This window comes from Pseudochaenichthys georgianus, chromosome 22, assembly GCF_902827115.2.
Source record: "Pseudochaenichthys georgianus chromosome 22, fPseGeo1.2, whole genome shotgun sequence".
Taxonomy (NCBI): Eukaryota; Metazoa; Chordata; class Actinopteri; order Perciformes; family Channichthyidae; genus Pseudochaenichthys; species Pseudochaenichthys georgianus.
This window is the reverse complement of record NC_047524.1, coordinates 24953775-24967934: the sequence shown is the minus strand read 5'-3', so window position 1 is coordinate 24967934 and position 14160 is coordinate 24953775. Positions and strand designations below refer to the sequence as shown.

General features: G+C 42.6%; 1 protein-coding gene across 1 annotated transcript in view; it reads right to left on the bottom strand.

The window, feature by feature from the left end:
• Positions 1–14160, bottom strand: part of LOC117468194 (ALK tyrosine kinase receptor-like) — a 547997-nt gene that overhangs the window by 22518 nt on the left and 511319 nt on the right. Inside the window, 10 exon segments of the mRNA XM_034112221.2 lie at positions 616–745; positions 846–910; positions 1927–2017; positions 2501–2540; positions 2543–2603; positions 2605–2687; positions 4501–4614; positions 5575–5730; positions 10498–10596; positions 11155–11322. Of these exon segments, the coding sequence (XP_033968112.1) occupies positions 616–745; positions 846–910; positions 1927–2017; positions 2501–2540; positions 2543–2603; positions 2605–2687; positions 4501–4614; positions 5575–5730; positions 10498–10596; positions 11155–11322 (1007 nt within the window).

Genomic DNA, 14160 nt, shown 5'->3' with positions numbered 1-14160 from the left:
AATGAGGCAGATTTGGGCCTCATTCAGCAAGCGATATACAAACAAAATGCCGTTATTTACTCTCATGTCTGTGATTAGACTTGATTTTTGTAGAAATACTATTGTTCAATGTATCCCAGTTAAGACTTTAAAACCCCTTGGAGGATAATAGTTTTTTTCCAGCTTCTGAATGGGTTACACACGGCTCTCAGATGCAGAAATCCCAGTTTAATTTGTTCATGTTTGCATAATGGTGTCTTTAAATCTCTCCTGCTGAAATTCTTCTTACAGCCTTTTTTGGTGGCATCGCTTTAATTCTTGTGCCAGAGTTTTTGCACACGGCACAATGCCCACCCTTTCACAGTCTAAAGGGGTGTTACCTAATAATAAACTATGAGCTTATATTTATGATCAAAGGGGAGTCACCATACACCTGGGAGAGAGCAGATTTGGATGGATAAGAATGTCTCCTAACACTAAATTAAGAGGAAATCTTAGAGAATGTTGCTGCATGAGATGTTGGTAATAAAACACGAGGGGGAAATGTTGAAAAAAATAATAATTCTGGGGCTCAGTGGCGATAACATTTGTAGCTTAAACCAATACAAGTATCCATTCAATACAGGTCTGTCTCACCAGCCGGGGTCTGGTCTCCCTCAGGAAGGACTTGAGGTCTCCCCCGGTCATCAGCTCCAGCAGGATGAACCTGGGCATGGTCTGCAGACTGACCCCCACACAGCGCACGATGTTCTGGTGGCTGAACTTACTGCAGGGCGGAAACACAGCAGGGGACACAATGTGCATCAGAAATGTGCTGCGTCTGCACTGTTTGAGAAACAGCTGTGTTCACGGTCTGGGTGCTTTACCTGATGATTAGAGCCTCCATGAGGAAGTCCAGCTCGTCCTGCTCAGAGCAAACCTCCGGCAGGGTCTGTTGGAAATACAAACAGCATCTCAGTGCAAGGAATGAAGGACAGAGGAGAGAAGTGGTGTACATAAATGTCAAGGTTTGAGAATAAGTCCAACTATAAGCATTGAGTGGACATTTTGACTTTATTTTTGACATGGAAAAAAAACAATAAAGACATCCTGTTGTTTTTATTCTTCATGCCTGATCTTAACATTATTTTGTGTCAGTTTGATAAAGAGCAGAATTGTGTTTAGAGCCTGGTGCATTTCTTTATAAGGCGGTGAAACAGAAGTGGCAGTTTTCGTGCTGCAGAGCCTTTAACTGCAAAACAGCAATCCAATCCACTTGGTTTCTATAGCACATTTAAAACCAACAGAGTTGAACAAAGTGCTGTACATCAACAACTGTATAAAAACATAGCATGAATACATGAAAACAGACAGGGCGTGAAACAAATGTAAAACACGAGACGATGAAACCAGATCAGAAGCCACCGACTGAGGAACTCTCCTGCATGAGGTAACAACAACACAAAACACGAGTAAGATAAAAACCCAGATGTAAAAGCACAAGTGTCGCCTGGTCTGTAAAGGCAAGGGGAAACAAGTGGGGTTTTAAACAGGCCGAGTTGGAGCAAGTCTGACCTGGAGGGGCAATTCCTTCCATACTTTTGGAGCTGCAACAGCAAAGGCTCTGTCTCCTCACTGCTTTAGCCTCGATTTAGGGACTTCCAGAAGGAGTCAGCAGACCTCAGTGACCGTGTGGGTGTGTGGTATTCAAAGCTCTGCCAGGCACGGTGGGGCTAAACCGTTTAGGCTTTGAATGCGAACAGTAACATTTTAAATTGTATTCTAAAATGGACTGGTAGCCGATGTAAAGAGGCGAGTACAGGAGCAAGACACACTACAACTCAGAATCTCATGTCCTGATAAAAAGCTATTCTGAGGTGCATGATGTCTGGTGCATTGTAAAAGGCTGTAAACATCAACATCAAAGTCTGAAACACATCTTTAGAGTTCCTTAGAGCGTAACTTCACCTTGACTGCCACCTGCAGAGGACTGGGTTCACCTTGGATCCCCACTGCCAGCCCTTCGTACACTTCACCGAAGGCTCCGTGACCCAGACCCCTGGAGACACACAAACACATTCATTATTTACAACTCCATTCCTATTTTAGAAGTGAAGCTGAGACTTTAATACACGTCTCCTAGATTGGATACAATAGAAGCAACCAGCTCTAAGACATGTCCTAAAGGGCCCCCCTCATGTTCAGGGTCCCATATAGATGTTGTGCCTCGACTGTGACGTGTCTCCATGCCTTCATTTGCCTGCAGCACCTCTTTCACCCTCTGTCTGAAACCAGAGCCAGTCTGCTCTGATTGGTAGCACACTTGGATCCCTGCAGCAGACCCGTACACTAAGCTGCTACTACTTCTCACACCAAGGCTGGATTCACGAGTCCAGCCTATTGAAATAGTTTGTCTAATTGCAGTGAGTCTGTTCAGATTACGGTTGCCTTCAGTCAGGTCCCACGTCCCCACAGAGGACAGGTGTATTCAGCTCATACAAGACACGCAGCAAGAAGGCGTGATTGTAATCTGCTCTCGTACCTGGTGAGGGAGAGATTTCTCCGCGGCACTTCCTTCAGGCGGTGACCGATGCCGTCTTTCCGGCGAAGCAGTAGTTGGGGTTGTAGTCGGTCATGATGGTGGAGGGCCCGCAGCTTGCTGAGCTTACAGTCTGGACTCTGCAGCTCCAGCTGGATGGACTGCAGCTCCGTATGTTTACGCCTGTACACTGGTGAGAGGAACATTCAATCGTTTCAATCCCACTGTTGGGAAATCCTCAGTTTTAGCAACAAGCAAACAAACCTTGAACACATCTTTCTTGTGGAGATTGTTGCTTGGCAGCTAAAGCAAACAACGTGGAGAGCTTACCAGTTGTTATTTCTCTCAACACCTTTTGTTTGGTTCCACAGCAATGTTTATGCTTTGTGAAATATTGATTCCTCTCTATGTGAGGCCAGATTCCGTCTGTCAGTGTTTCAGAATCTATCCCTATGTTTAAAACGTGTCCTGGAGGATTGTGTTCATATTACACGTAAGCATAAGACCAAGCACAGCTGCAAAGAGCAATCCATTAGTATGTCAACTGTTACATTAATTGCAGACTATTTCATAATAAACAATTTCCCCACGGGGATTAATAAAGTATATCAAATCAAAAAAATCAAAATCAAATATACTCATTAGTTGTAAAGTAAACATTATTATTTCCAGCTTCTAAATGTGAATACTTCTGGTTTCTTACTTCCTCTCGGGGAAAAAAAACGGAATATTGTGAGTTTTGCAGCTCATGGAACATCCCCACACTTGCCTCTCCTTCACACACACACACACACACACACACACACACACACACACACACACACACACACACACAACACACACACACAACACACACACACACACACACACACACACACACACACACAACACACACACACACAACACACACACACACACACACACACACACACACACACACACACACACACACAACACACACACACACCACACACACACACACACACACACACACACCGCAGTTCTAGAAGCAGCCTCAACCTGAGCTGGGAACCCATTAGTCCCAGGGAGAATAGTGTATGTGTGTATGCTTGTGTGTGTGTGTGTGTGGGGAGTTATTTATTTACCAAGTGCTTTCTAATGTACGAGTGCTGTTAGCCGCTGGCTACGCAGCCATCCATCATTAGCACGTGGCATTCATCACAGAGGTAGACCCACTCCTCCACAGACCCCCGCTGCCTCTACTGACGGTACAGGCGTGTAGGTGGGAGTCTGGCTGTAAGAGCAGGAGCGTGTGCGTGTGTGTGTGTGCGTGTGTGTGTGTGTGTGTGTGTGGGAGGAGATGATGGCTCAATGAGTGCACATGTCTGGCTGTAATAGCCTGAAAGCAGGTGAGCTGGAGGATGTGTGCGGCTGTCCGAGGGTTCACTTCCTGTTCCTGTTCTGACAGCAAGCTGCTCAGGGCGATGGGCGGACTGGAGTGTGTGTGTAACGAAACGGAACCTCTTTAGCGTTACCCAGCACAGGGGCTCTTCAGAATCATAAGGACTACTTTAACGTCCTACTTCCCCCACGTTTACTTTGTCATGAGAAAAAGCTCACTTTGATCAAAGGGCTTTAATAACATGCAGTGAAATCCCATGTATCTTTTAAACACACTGCAGGAGATTAGGGTACGCATTTTAGGTCATGGATATCAACATTAAACATCCCCAGTTGATTCATTACATTAAATCATTTCTATTTTTATATAACAATTTATTTTAAATGTAACATTTAACTGTACAAATGAGAAATGATCTTATGCTAACTTTAGATGAAATACCTTACAGATGAATGAAGGGAAATAAACACTTACATGTGTATTCTGAATGATTGTTTGAAAGAAGGCATGCTTTGAAGCAACAGAGCACACACTCTGCCGTCTCACCATGAATCCTCTGACTTCGTATCCGCAGACTCATAGCAGCATATGTCTTACACTTGTGTTAACGTGTTTCCCCTGTCCTCCCTCCCTCACTTACTGATCATGACCCCGGAGACGGCCAGCAGCAGGGCGGCGATGAGGGCCGAGGTGCCCACAGACAGCCCCAGCGCCAGGTGGGATAGAGACGGCTGGGGGGGCAGCCGGGTAACCTCTGTCAGACAAGGGGAGACAACAGCATTCCACACTTGTTATCGTCCCCAGAGGAGCATTAACATTCCCCCCGCCACTCTGATCCCACACTTAATCAATGATGTGAAAGCGATGACACAACAGAGCTTAGGAGCAGCGGCGGCCGGCGCATGTCAATTCCCCTCCCATGGGCACGGGGGAGATCTCACTTCACTCGTCAGAGCGAAGAACACGTCTTCACGCCCAGAGACGCCATATTGAGATAGCGACCTTTCATGACCTGGCATCACACAGTTATCTCCTGCTTGTCACTTTGGAGAACAGACTTGCAAACCATGGGGCAAGGAGACACTCGAGGTCATTAAGATACCATTCCAAATGATAAAGGGACATTCTGCCATATTCATTTACTTCAGATATACTTTGATACGCTCATGATTCAAGAGATTACAAAGAATAATTGGAGAGGCGTTTCTATTTCCAGAGGGGGTAGCCTGCATCGCTTTGTAGCAGTTTAACAGAAGACACGGCACACGGTTGAGATGGTGGGGAAATATGCAGTCGCGTGAACTTAGGGTCAGTATTATCTATACAAATGTTGCATAATGCGTTATTCAATCACGTTTCATTGAATAATGTAAGTACAAAACATGAATATCCACACCCTGAGTGTTTCAGCCGAATTCCCTCAACATTAAAAAGCTTTCATCTGAATGTATCGCAGAGATCTATCACAGAGCCAGACTAATACTTCTAAAGGTATATCATCTCCATTAGGCTTAGCTTATCCTACGGATTGATTATTATTAGGAATGATTAAGACATTCATAAAAAACCTTTCCTTAGATAAAGATTCAATTAAGCACAGAGCCTCCCAGGCCTAATTACTCATGATTAACTCATCATCTATTCGCCGAGCCACAGCCTATTACAGGTACAATTACATCAGCTCAAGTCCTTTCTGCATGAGCAGCAGTCTGACCTGTAGCGTTGATGCAGGAGACCCCGTCCCGGGCCAGGATCAGACCCTCGTCGCAGTAGCACACGATGCTGCCGTAGGTGTCGTGGCATTCGTCGCTTTCACAGTGGCTGCAGTTCTGCACCGGACTGATGATCACCTCCCCATCCCCCTCCATAGCTTCACACACACACACACACACACACACACACACACACACACACACACACACACACACACACCAACACACACACCACACACACACACACACACACACACACACACACACCACACACACACACACCACACACACACACACACACACACACACACACACACACACACACACACACACACACACACACACACACACACACACACACACACACACACACACACGGTGAAAAGCAGACGTTTCCACATGAACAGGGTACAAGACATCTCTAGGATAGAAGAGAACATGTTCAATACTACTGCCATGGTATTTCAAGGTTCAAGGTTCTTTATTATTCCGAACATAGCTACATACAATGCCAAACTCACATTCTCTCTAGTAGTCGGCAGGGGGCCACTCAAGCGGTTGCAAAAAGAAGTGAGATTCTATGGAAGGCTATGAAAACATTTCTGACTTTATTAAGTAACATTTCCTAATCATTGAATGGTCTCGATTACCGTACTTTCCGGACTATAAACCTGCATATAAGCCGCAGCAGCTAAATTGTCCGTCTGTCTTGCTCTCGTTCTGTCTCTCGGTTCCACTTTTACTTTGGCGCGCTACCTGTCTCACTCTTTTCCGGCCTCCAGCTTTTCCTGCTGGAGCCCGCCGCTTAAAGGTGGCGGGCGCGGACCGGTCCTAGAGCCCATAGTGTTAAAGGTGGTTAATTTTACCTGTAAAATCCATAGATTTAGGAGGTTCCCTAGTGGCCGTTAGCTGTACAAAAAAAATGGGGGAAAAAAGTCGCGGCTTATATTCCGAAAAGTACGGTACTAGTTTCAAGTATCTTTGTATGAAAAGCAGGCCAGCAGCCAAGCCGAAAACATGAGATCCTTCACTGAGGTAATAACAATTGAAAAAATGTAAATAGAGGTGTTGTTGGCAAGTGAACGGGTAACAATGGATAATGATTTAGATCGTCACACAGTGTTGTGTTACTGCTGAGGCCTGGTGGAGGATGTTGACCACAGCCTACCACCTGTAAACTAACACAGGGTTAAACGTGCGAAGACACAAGGCATCAGCTTTCCTATTCAGCTTCACTGTGCTTTCATCCCAGCGTGATTCCATTTCAGCGCTACTGATCCAGTCCCAGCCATCAGAGCTGAGTGGAGCCAGGGTGCCTCCGTGCTGTGTGGAGGCTTGAGAGCGCGCACATTTCCATTCCAGTCTTTTCTCACCGTAAACTAAATGGACTGATTGGAACTGAAGTCGTGTTAATCTGTGAAACGATCTGCGGCCGTGGTCTCTGAGGCTGGAACCAAACCGGCATACTCTCCGCCCTCCACTGCACACCGCTTTTAAAGCTATATGGAGTTTTAGGAACCTGTTTACAGCCATTACTGCATGAAGAAGGAACCAATTCTCTTCACTTTAGACACCATCGCAAGCTTGGAAATATCATCTAACATAAAGTGGTGTCTGGTCTGTGGAAGCTTGCACTGCAGAAATCTATTTCCTCTCATTCCATTATCAGCTTTAAAGTACAAATACATAAATCTACCTGACATACAAACCGTTTCGATGGAGGAATGCAGATTGTGTTTTTCGCTAGATCTTTAATATCGACTTCGTTTTTCACGTTTCTTAATGATATCATTGTGACAGTGAAACAGTTGATCTTCTATCAAAGCAAGACAGTTACCTGCACAGATAAATCATTGTTCTCTTCCCTTAGACGCAGTCTCTCAATCAACTAAAGAAGGACGTGCGTCAAAGCACTCTTCTGTGTTAGGATTCATGCAATCTGTGCATTTCAAGCTGAGGAGAACATGGCTGCCGTCACCATCTTCAAACCACGGATGCCCTTAAACATGACCTTTACACAGAGGATATTCTACGAAGTGATACAATTACACATAATACCTGACACCTCGCCCTGTGTGTTACAATAATGACTTTAGCCTTCTGGTAATTCACTGGTTATGAATCATCTTTTTCCTTAGCTCTTTTCCTGCGCACATTTCTAAAACAGGAAGTGGACGTTTTCCTTTTGCAGGAATATAAAAACTTTAACCATTACACATATTAACAGAAGTATAGACTATCGGAGAGTTTACAAATGTTATGAATAAAGATCTACAACTGATATCCGAGTGGGTCATACATAATAAGTTAGTACTTAATGCTGGAAAACTACATCTTTATTAATAGGATCAAATCATCAGTTCAAAGGTGAACCAACATTGCAACTACATTTAAACCATATTCAAATTGAACAGGTAAGGAGACACACTTGCTAGGTGTAACCCTGGGTCATAAATTATCTTGGTCTAAACTAATTGATAATGTTGAATGTAAAATGGGAAGGGGTGTGTCACTTGCACTTCGAGATTTGTCTTGGCAGATGAGAAGCGCTATATAAATTAAATATATTACTTGTAAAATGAATTGTAAAATATTTGCGTTCTGTCGCAGCTTGATTATTGTTTGGTGATATGGTCGAGTGCTGCTGAAAAAGATTGAAACAAACTACAAGTAGCACACAATAAGGCAGCACGATGTGCGCTGCAGAGCTCCCGCAGAACCAGAGTCCCTGGAATGCTGGAGACACTGAAATGGTGTCAGACAGAGGTCTAATTATATTTAGTTACATTTTGTCAGAAATATTACAGTGACTCACTCACCAGATATATTATCACAAAGGTTTATAGCGCAGTATGCTCAACATAACTATCAAACACGACATACAACAGAAGGAAGGTTTGTATTACCCAACTCTAAATCAAATAAGGGACAGAAAACAGTCATGCTGTACAGAGCCGTGGTCATATCATTCAGGAACATTCTCAAGTACATTTCCAAAGGTTGCTAAACAATTATTTAAGTATTATAAAGTACATTTGAACTGTGCCTATGGCTATGTATGCATATATTATTATATATACTTATTTGTATTTACTTTAGTTTGGCCTTAGGACGCCGATAACTGGATGACCGTTCCAGTCTTCATTTCAGACAGCGCTGTAAATTGCATGAAATGATGAGCTGTTTTGTTTGAATGTTGTTGTATGTATGTTTATGTATGTTTTGTGTGTGAGGACCCCGGGAAGAATAGCCAATGCTCATGCTAGTGCTAATGGGGATCCTAATAAAGACATCAAAAAGACATACATAGATTCTGGCTATATTCCCAATGTTAATCTTTATTATCTGTCATAAAAGTTGTTATTTTCTTGTCACAAGTGTACCACATGGGGACATTAAAGGCATCCAGGAGCTGTTGCTGGAAGAAAAACACAGTTTGAACTACAGTTGTATCTGAAAGGGGGTGTATTATGAAAATCTCACTCATTTAGTGATGGTACGTCTTCTTGGTCAGAAAACCTGTGAGCAACAACCAATATAAATGTAATCTTCTTACATCACGAGCTGGCTCATTAGAACATACGATATACGAGCCCCACATATGAGTATCTTTAATATATACAGCTTTATTCAGCAGGTATGAGAAAGATGATGGATCTTTAACATAAAAACACCAACATAATATGGAATACTATGTCCCCTTTAGTTTAGATCTTCTTATTCATTTTTTAGGTTAAATAGCTAAAATAGGAAATCGATTTTTCTTCTTTAAATGACACCAGAAACGAGAGAAACTAGAACATCTCAGCATGTTCACCAGTCAGGGTTTCCACACGGTGGAATGTGAATACAATTCTGTGAAGTTTAAAAGCCAGTATACCACTTTGACAGAGCTGGTATTCACTCCTAAGTCTTGTTCCACCAGAGGAAATAAAGTGAGTGTAATGACGAAATGAGGATTGTGGCAGTTGAGAGGAGCAGACAGCATCAGCCTATTCAAGCTCAATGGGAGAGAAATCAGTGCGTACTTTGCCCTAATGGAAGACAATTTAAAAAAAGGCACTTCAGTTTTCCACTTCTCCTTTTTTCCTGTTTTCTTACATCGCTGAGGAAAAAGGATATTTAAAATGATGTATGAAGGGTCATCTTTTTTTCACACTGTTTCTAGTGCTGTATCCCGGGGGAAGCAGTCATTTGACAAGCTGTGACCATGTGTAACATGGGTTTAATATGGGTGTAATAATGGAGTGATGGGGGCATATTAATGTTGTTATATGAGTTTGATACAGTTTAACCCTTAGATGCACGAGTGGCTGGACCCTACACTCTTCCATAAGTGGGTCAAAAAGGACCCGTATTAGAATAATGTGTGTTTTTATGCCATTTTTGTCATTTTGGTTAAGAAAAATCACTTGTATAATATGTAATATTATATTTTGGTTCACACTAGAAATATTTTTATATTAAATGTTTTACTATTTATAATTTTACATTTTGAAAAAAAAATGTTTTTGACCCACTTATGGAAGCTTGGGGTAGTAATACAAAAACTACAATTTCTTAAAATGTATAACATTTAAATTTAAAATTTGAATGGCATGATATCCGAAACATGTTTTTTGAGGAATAGCTGGAATATGAAATGATGAAATTTTGTATTACAAAGATACTCTGAGAAAACCACCTCACCGGGTAAAAAACGACCCACTTATGCATCTAAGGGTTCATTTAGGTGTAATGTAGAAAGTAGTATTTTCCAAATATATATACATATATATAAATGTGATTATAAGTGTGGTTATTTAAGAGTTAATATGTCAACAGCAAAGACAGCTTTTCTCAAAGTACAAATACATAGACCCTCAAACCTCAAAAAGCACAACGCTATCAAACACTGCATATAAATGACTAGTGTGTCACATTACCTTTCAGCGGGTAGAGGAAGGGCTCTCCTTCTGGGCCGAGGAAGGAGGTGCCATCGTCACCATCGTGTTTGGGGTTGTCATCCAGCGAGGTGTTACCACCTAGAATCATGGAGAGCACAGTGACAACACTTTAGTGCCATTTCATAAATAACATGCTTTTTTATATTCTGTGCTTTTGCAATCTGAAAACATGTCAGTGTTCCCATTATGTAGATTCTCTCTATTGTCTCTATCCATTATTGCTTGGTAGGGATTTTCATCATGGACATCAACAACATTTTGACTGTATCTATTCCCGTTTCTTTACATTTTGCTGTCTCTTAAATAAAGACATACAAATTACAAGGTGGCTGATACAGAAATACAATCATAGTTTGTTTTATCCGAATTGTGTGAACACATTTCTAGAACATTTATATTTGTATTGTATATTTGTGTTCTGCAGCTAGCACGCCACATTCCCATGGTAGATTATGTTTAGATATGAAGTGTGTGATAAACCCCAGTGTAATCTAACGTTTACCGGTATTTGCATTTTGCTTATTATTTGCATTACTTCTGTGTTACGTTTTTATTCGTGTATCTTTTCATGCCTTGTGCTGTGTAATTCCCTGCACTGGACGTTCTAGACAAACCTTGCAGATCTCTTGCACTAACCTCTGTATCCTCCGGCAGCGCCCCCGGACATACACCCCCCGCCGCCGCCCCCGAAGCCACCGCGAGTCTGCCAGAACTTTTGACAGGCCTGCCCTCCCTGACCCCCCAGCACCAGAGGTCTGCCCCCCTGACTGACAGGAGCAGTGTTGTTCCAGCCTCCGCCTCCACCTGTCAACAAACACAACAACCCTGTCACATGATGTGGAGTAACACGCTGTGGAGCAAGGACTGCACTCAGATATGCACAGCAACTCTGCAATGATCTACACCTTTTTCCTCTCAAGGGCCATTTCAATTTTTTCAACATCATCCGAGGGCCGCACAAATTATTGACCTCTGCTTAAAAATCACAGCCCATTTCATTTGGCCTTTCTTTCATGCTGTGCAAATAAAAAGCAACCTCTTCATCCAGATATCTTGCCATGACTCGCGCATGCATGCACGTGCACGGTTGTGGCATGACCACCAAACAGAAAGATATGGACACAAGATGTGTGCAAATGTATTTAGTTTCCTATCCATGGACATGATTTAAGTGTGGGGGGGGGGGACCTAACCTCCTCTAGGGGGTCATGCTCCCCCGGGAAGATTTATTTTTAAATATTGAAGTTGAAAGCATCAATCTGGTGCACTTTGAGAGCAAAATGAAGAGATCTATGGAAACATCTCTCAACACCCATTTGAAACAGAACCGTAAGCAGATTGAATTTTTCTTTATGGATATTTTACAAATCACTCCCCTTTCAAACTGTAGGCCTATTCTTGTTTATTAATAACAACTTTTTTGTACTGTCATATAGTATTTTATACCTGTTTACTTCATTCTCTTATTTTTTGATAACTATAATGATCATATAAAGATGTGCCTTTACCTCACTGGTTGGAGAAAACGCTTCTTATATTCGTTAGCATAGCTAGCTAACCAGATGCTAATAACAACAAAGTTATTGACTGTATGATCAGTATGACAGATGAACAGATCACCACTGGGCTTTCAACTAAAGACACAGCCACGCAAAAACTGCAGCATGTGTACGGACCGGTACGGATTTATGGGTACTGCCAAGTCCCGGAGCGGCGTTCTGGTGCTCTCCGTCAGAATTGCACCCCTGCCAGACGAGACATATACCACGTAATGACACGTTAGGCTCGTGTTGTGTTCAAGGACCATGACCGTTACCAGGAAAAACAGGCACTCGCTTGTTTAATTATTTTGCGGTCTAGATTTCTTTAATTTTTTTTTTTTTGCGTGTGTTTATAAATTACCTCGAGGGCCATACCAAATGGTCTCGCGGGCCGTATACGTCCCGGGGGCCGGAGGTTCCCCACCCCTGATCTACACATTACCCGGAGGAGCGCTGTGTGAGGACGCAAATGTCAGGATCACCAGCGCAGAGGCAGAGAGGGGCGGGTCATGCCTTCGCCTTCAATCTGAATAATAATAAGCCATGCACTTTTTTTGCATCGCAAGTAGAGTTTTTTTTGTTGGGACAATGGGCCTTCAGCGAAATGGGCGTTTGTGATTTTGTTAATGGACTGTCTGACAAATGGGCTTTCGGTTCAGTCTGTAATTTATTTTGTATTCTCTGGGTTACAGGAACAATGGCATGGCATCAGGCTTTTAATGCCAGATTGTGGGCGAGTTTCTATTCCAGCTGGTGGGAAACCGGAAGAAAACTAAAACCTGAGGGGGAAGAACAAAACATTTCAAATTGGAGAGACGACAAGACGCCATTTCTAATTCTAAATGCTTAAATTTTCAAAAAGCTCTTTATTTGTCTCATACTGCCTGTGCTGCAGCACCTCTTTTCACCCTCTGTCTGAAACCAGAGCTCAGTCTGCTCTGATTGGTTAGCTGGCTGGCTCTGTATAGGGTCAGATCAGTCTCAAAATAAATAAATGCACACGGAAGGATTCACAAATGTAATTTATATGTCTGCATCCACACACATATGTTTCAATACACACACTAAAACGTATCATTTTATATCAATGTAAACATGTATTTATTTTGAGACTGACCTGAACCCTCTGCACTGTTGTGATTGGTCAACCGCTAAGAGATCACGTACAATGTGTTAGCCAATATGCTAATCAATAGAAGCATTAGTTTTACGTAGTCGTTATGTTACAAAAGTAAGTAAAGGAGTCCAATGGAGGTGTTTCAGGCAGAGGGGGGAGAGAAACTCCCTCTGGAGGGAACTTTGGGATTTTAGCCTTTGCAGACCATTTACATGCACACAAACCTATGTAACACGCTACAGGAGGGGGAAACCCCAAAAAGCATGAAGAGGCCCCTTTAGAGAATCTTGGTCTGTAAATGTTGACGTCAAAAATGTCATCAGACAAAATCAAAGGATGGCAAGAAACTGGCTGTATGACCAAATTACAAGCAGAGCAGCAGAGTAAGTGAGAGCACTTTTGACCAGGACTATCTGGACAATGTGTGGAACTGATTCTTTGTCCAGAGTTCACACGAGACAAATTCAAATATTCATTTCGAAAAGGAAGAAAGAGAGAAAGACACAGAAAGAGCTCTTCAATGGGAAAATGTTCTGGAAAGATGATGCACGCACGCACGCGCACACACACACACACACACACACACACACACACACACACACACACACACACACACACACACCACACACACACACACACACACACACACCACACACACACACACACACACACACACACACACACACACACACACACACACACACACACACACACACACACACACACACACACACACACACACACACACACACACACACACACACACACACTGCAATAACTTATTAAACACTGGTTAGAGCAGAGACCACAGAAACATAAATCCCTTTGAAGAAACCATGGTAACAGGAGATTAAAGTTATAGCTAATAAAGTTAAAAGTAAATGTTCCCCTTTCATTTTCCTCCCTCTCTGAAGTCTGAGAGATAGAAACAAAAACAAATATCCCACCACATTAGCAACAAACCACACGGAAATGCTGAATATT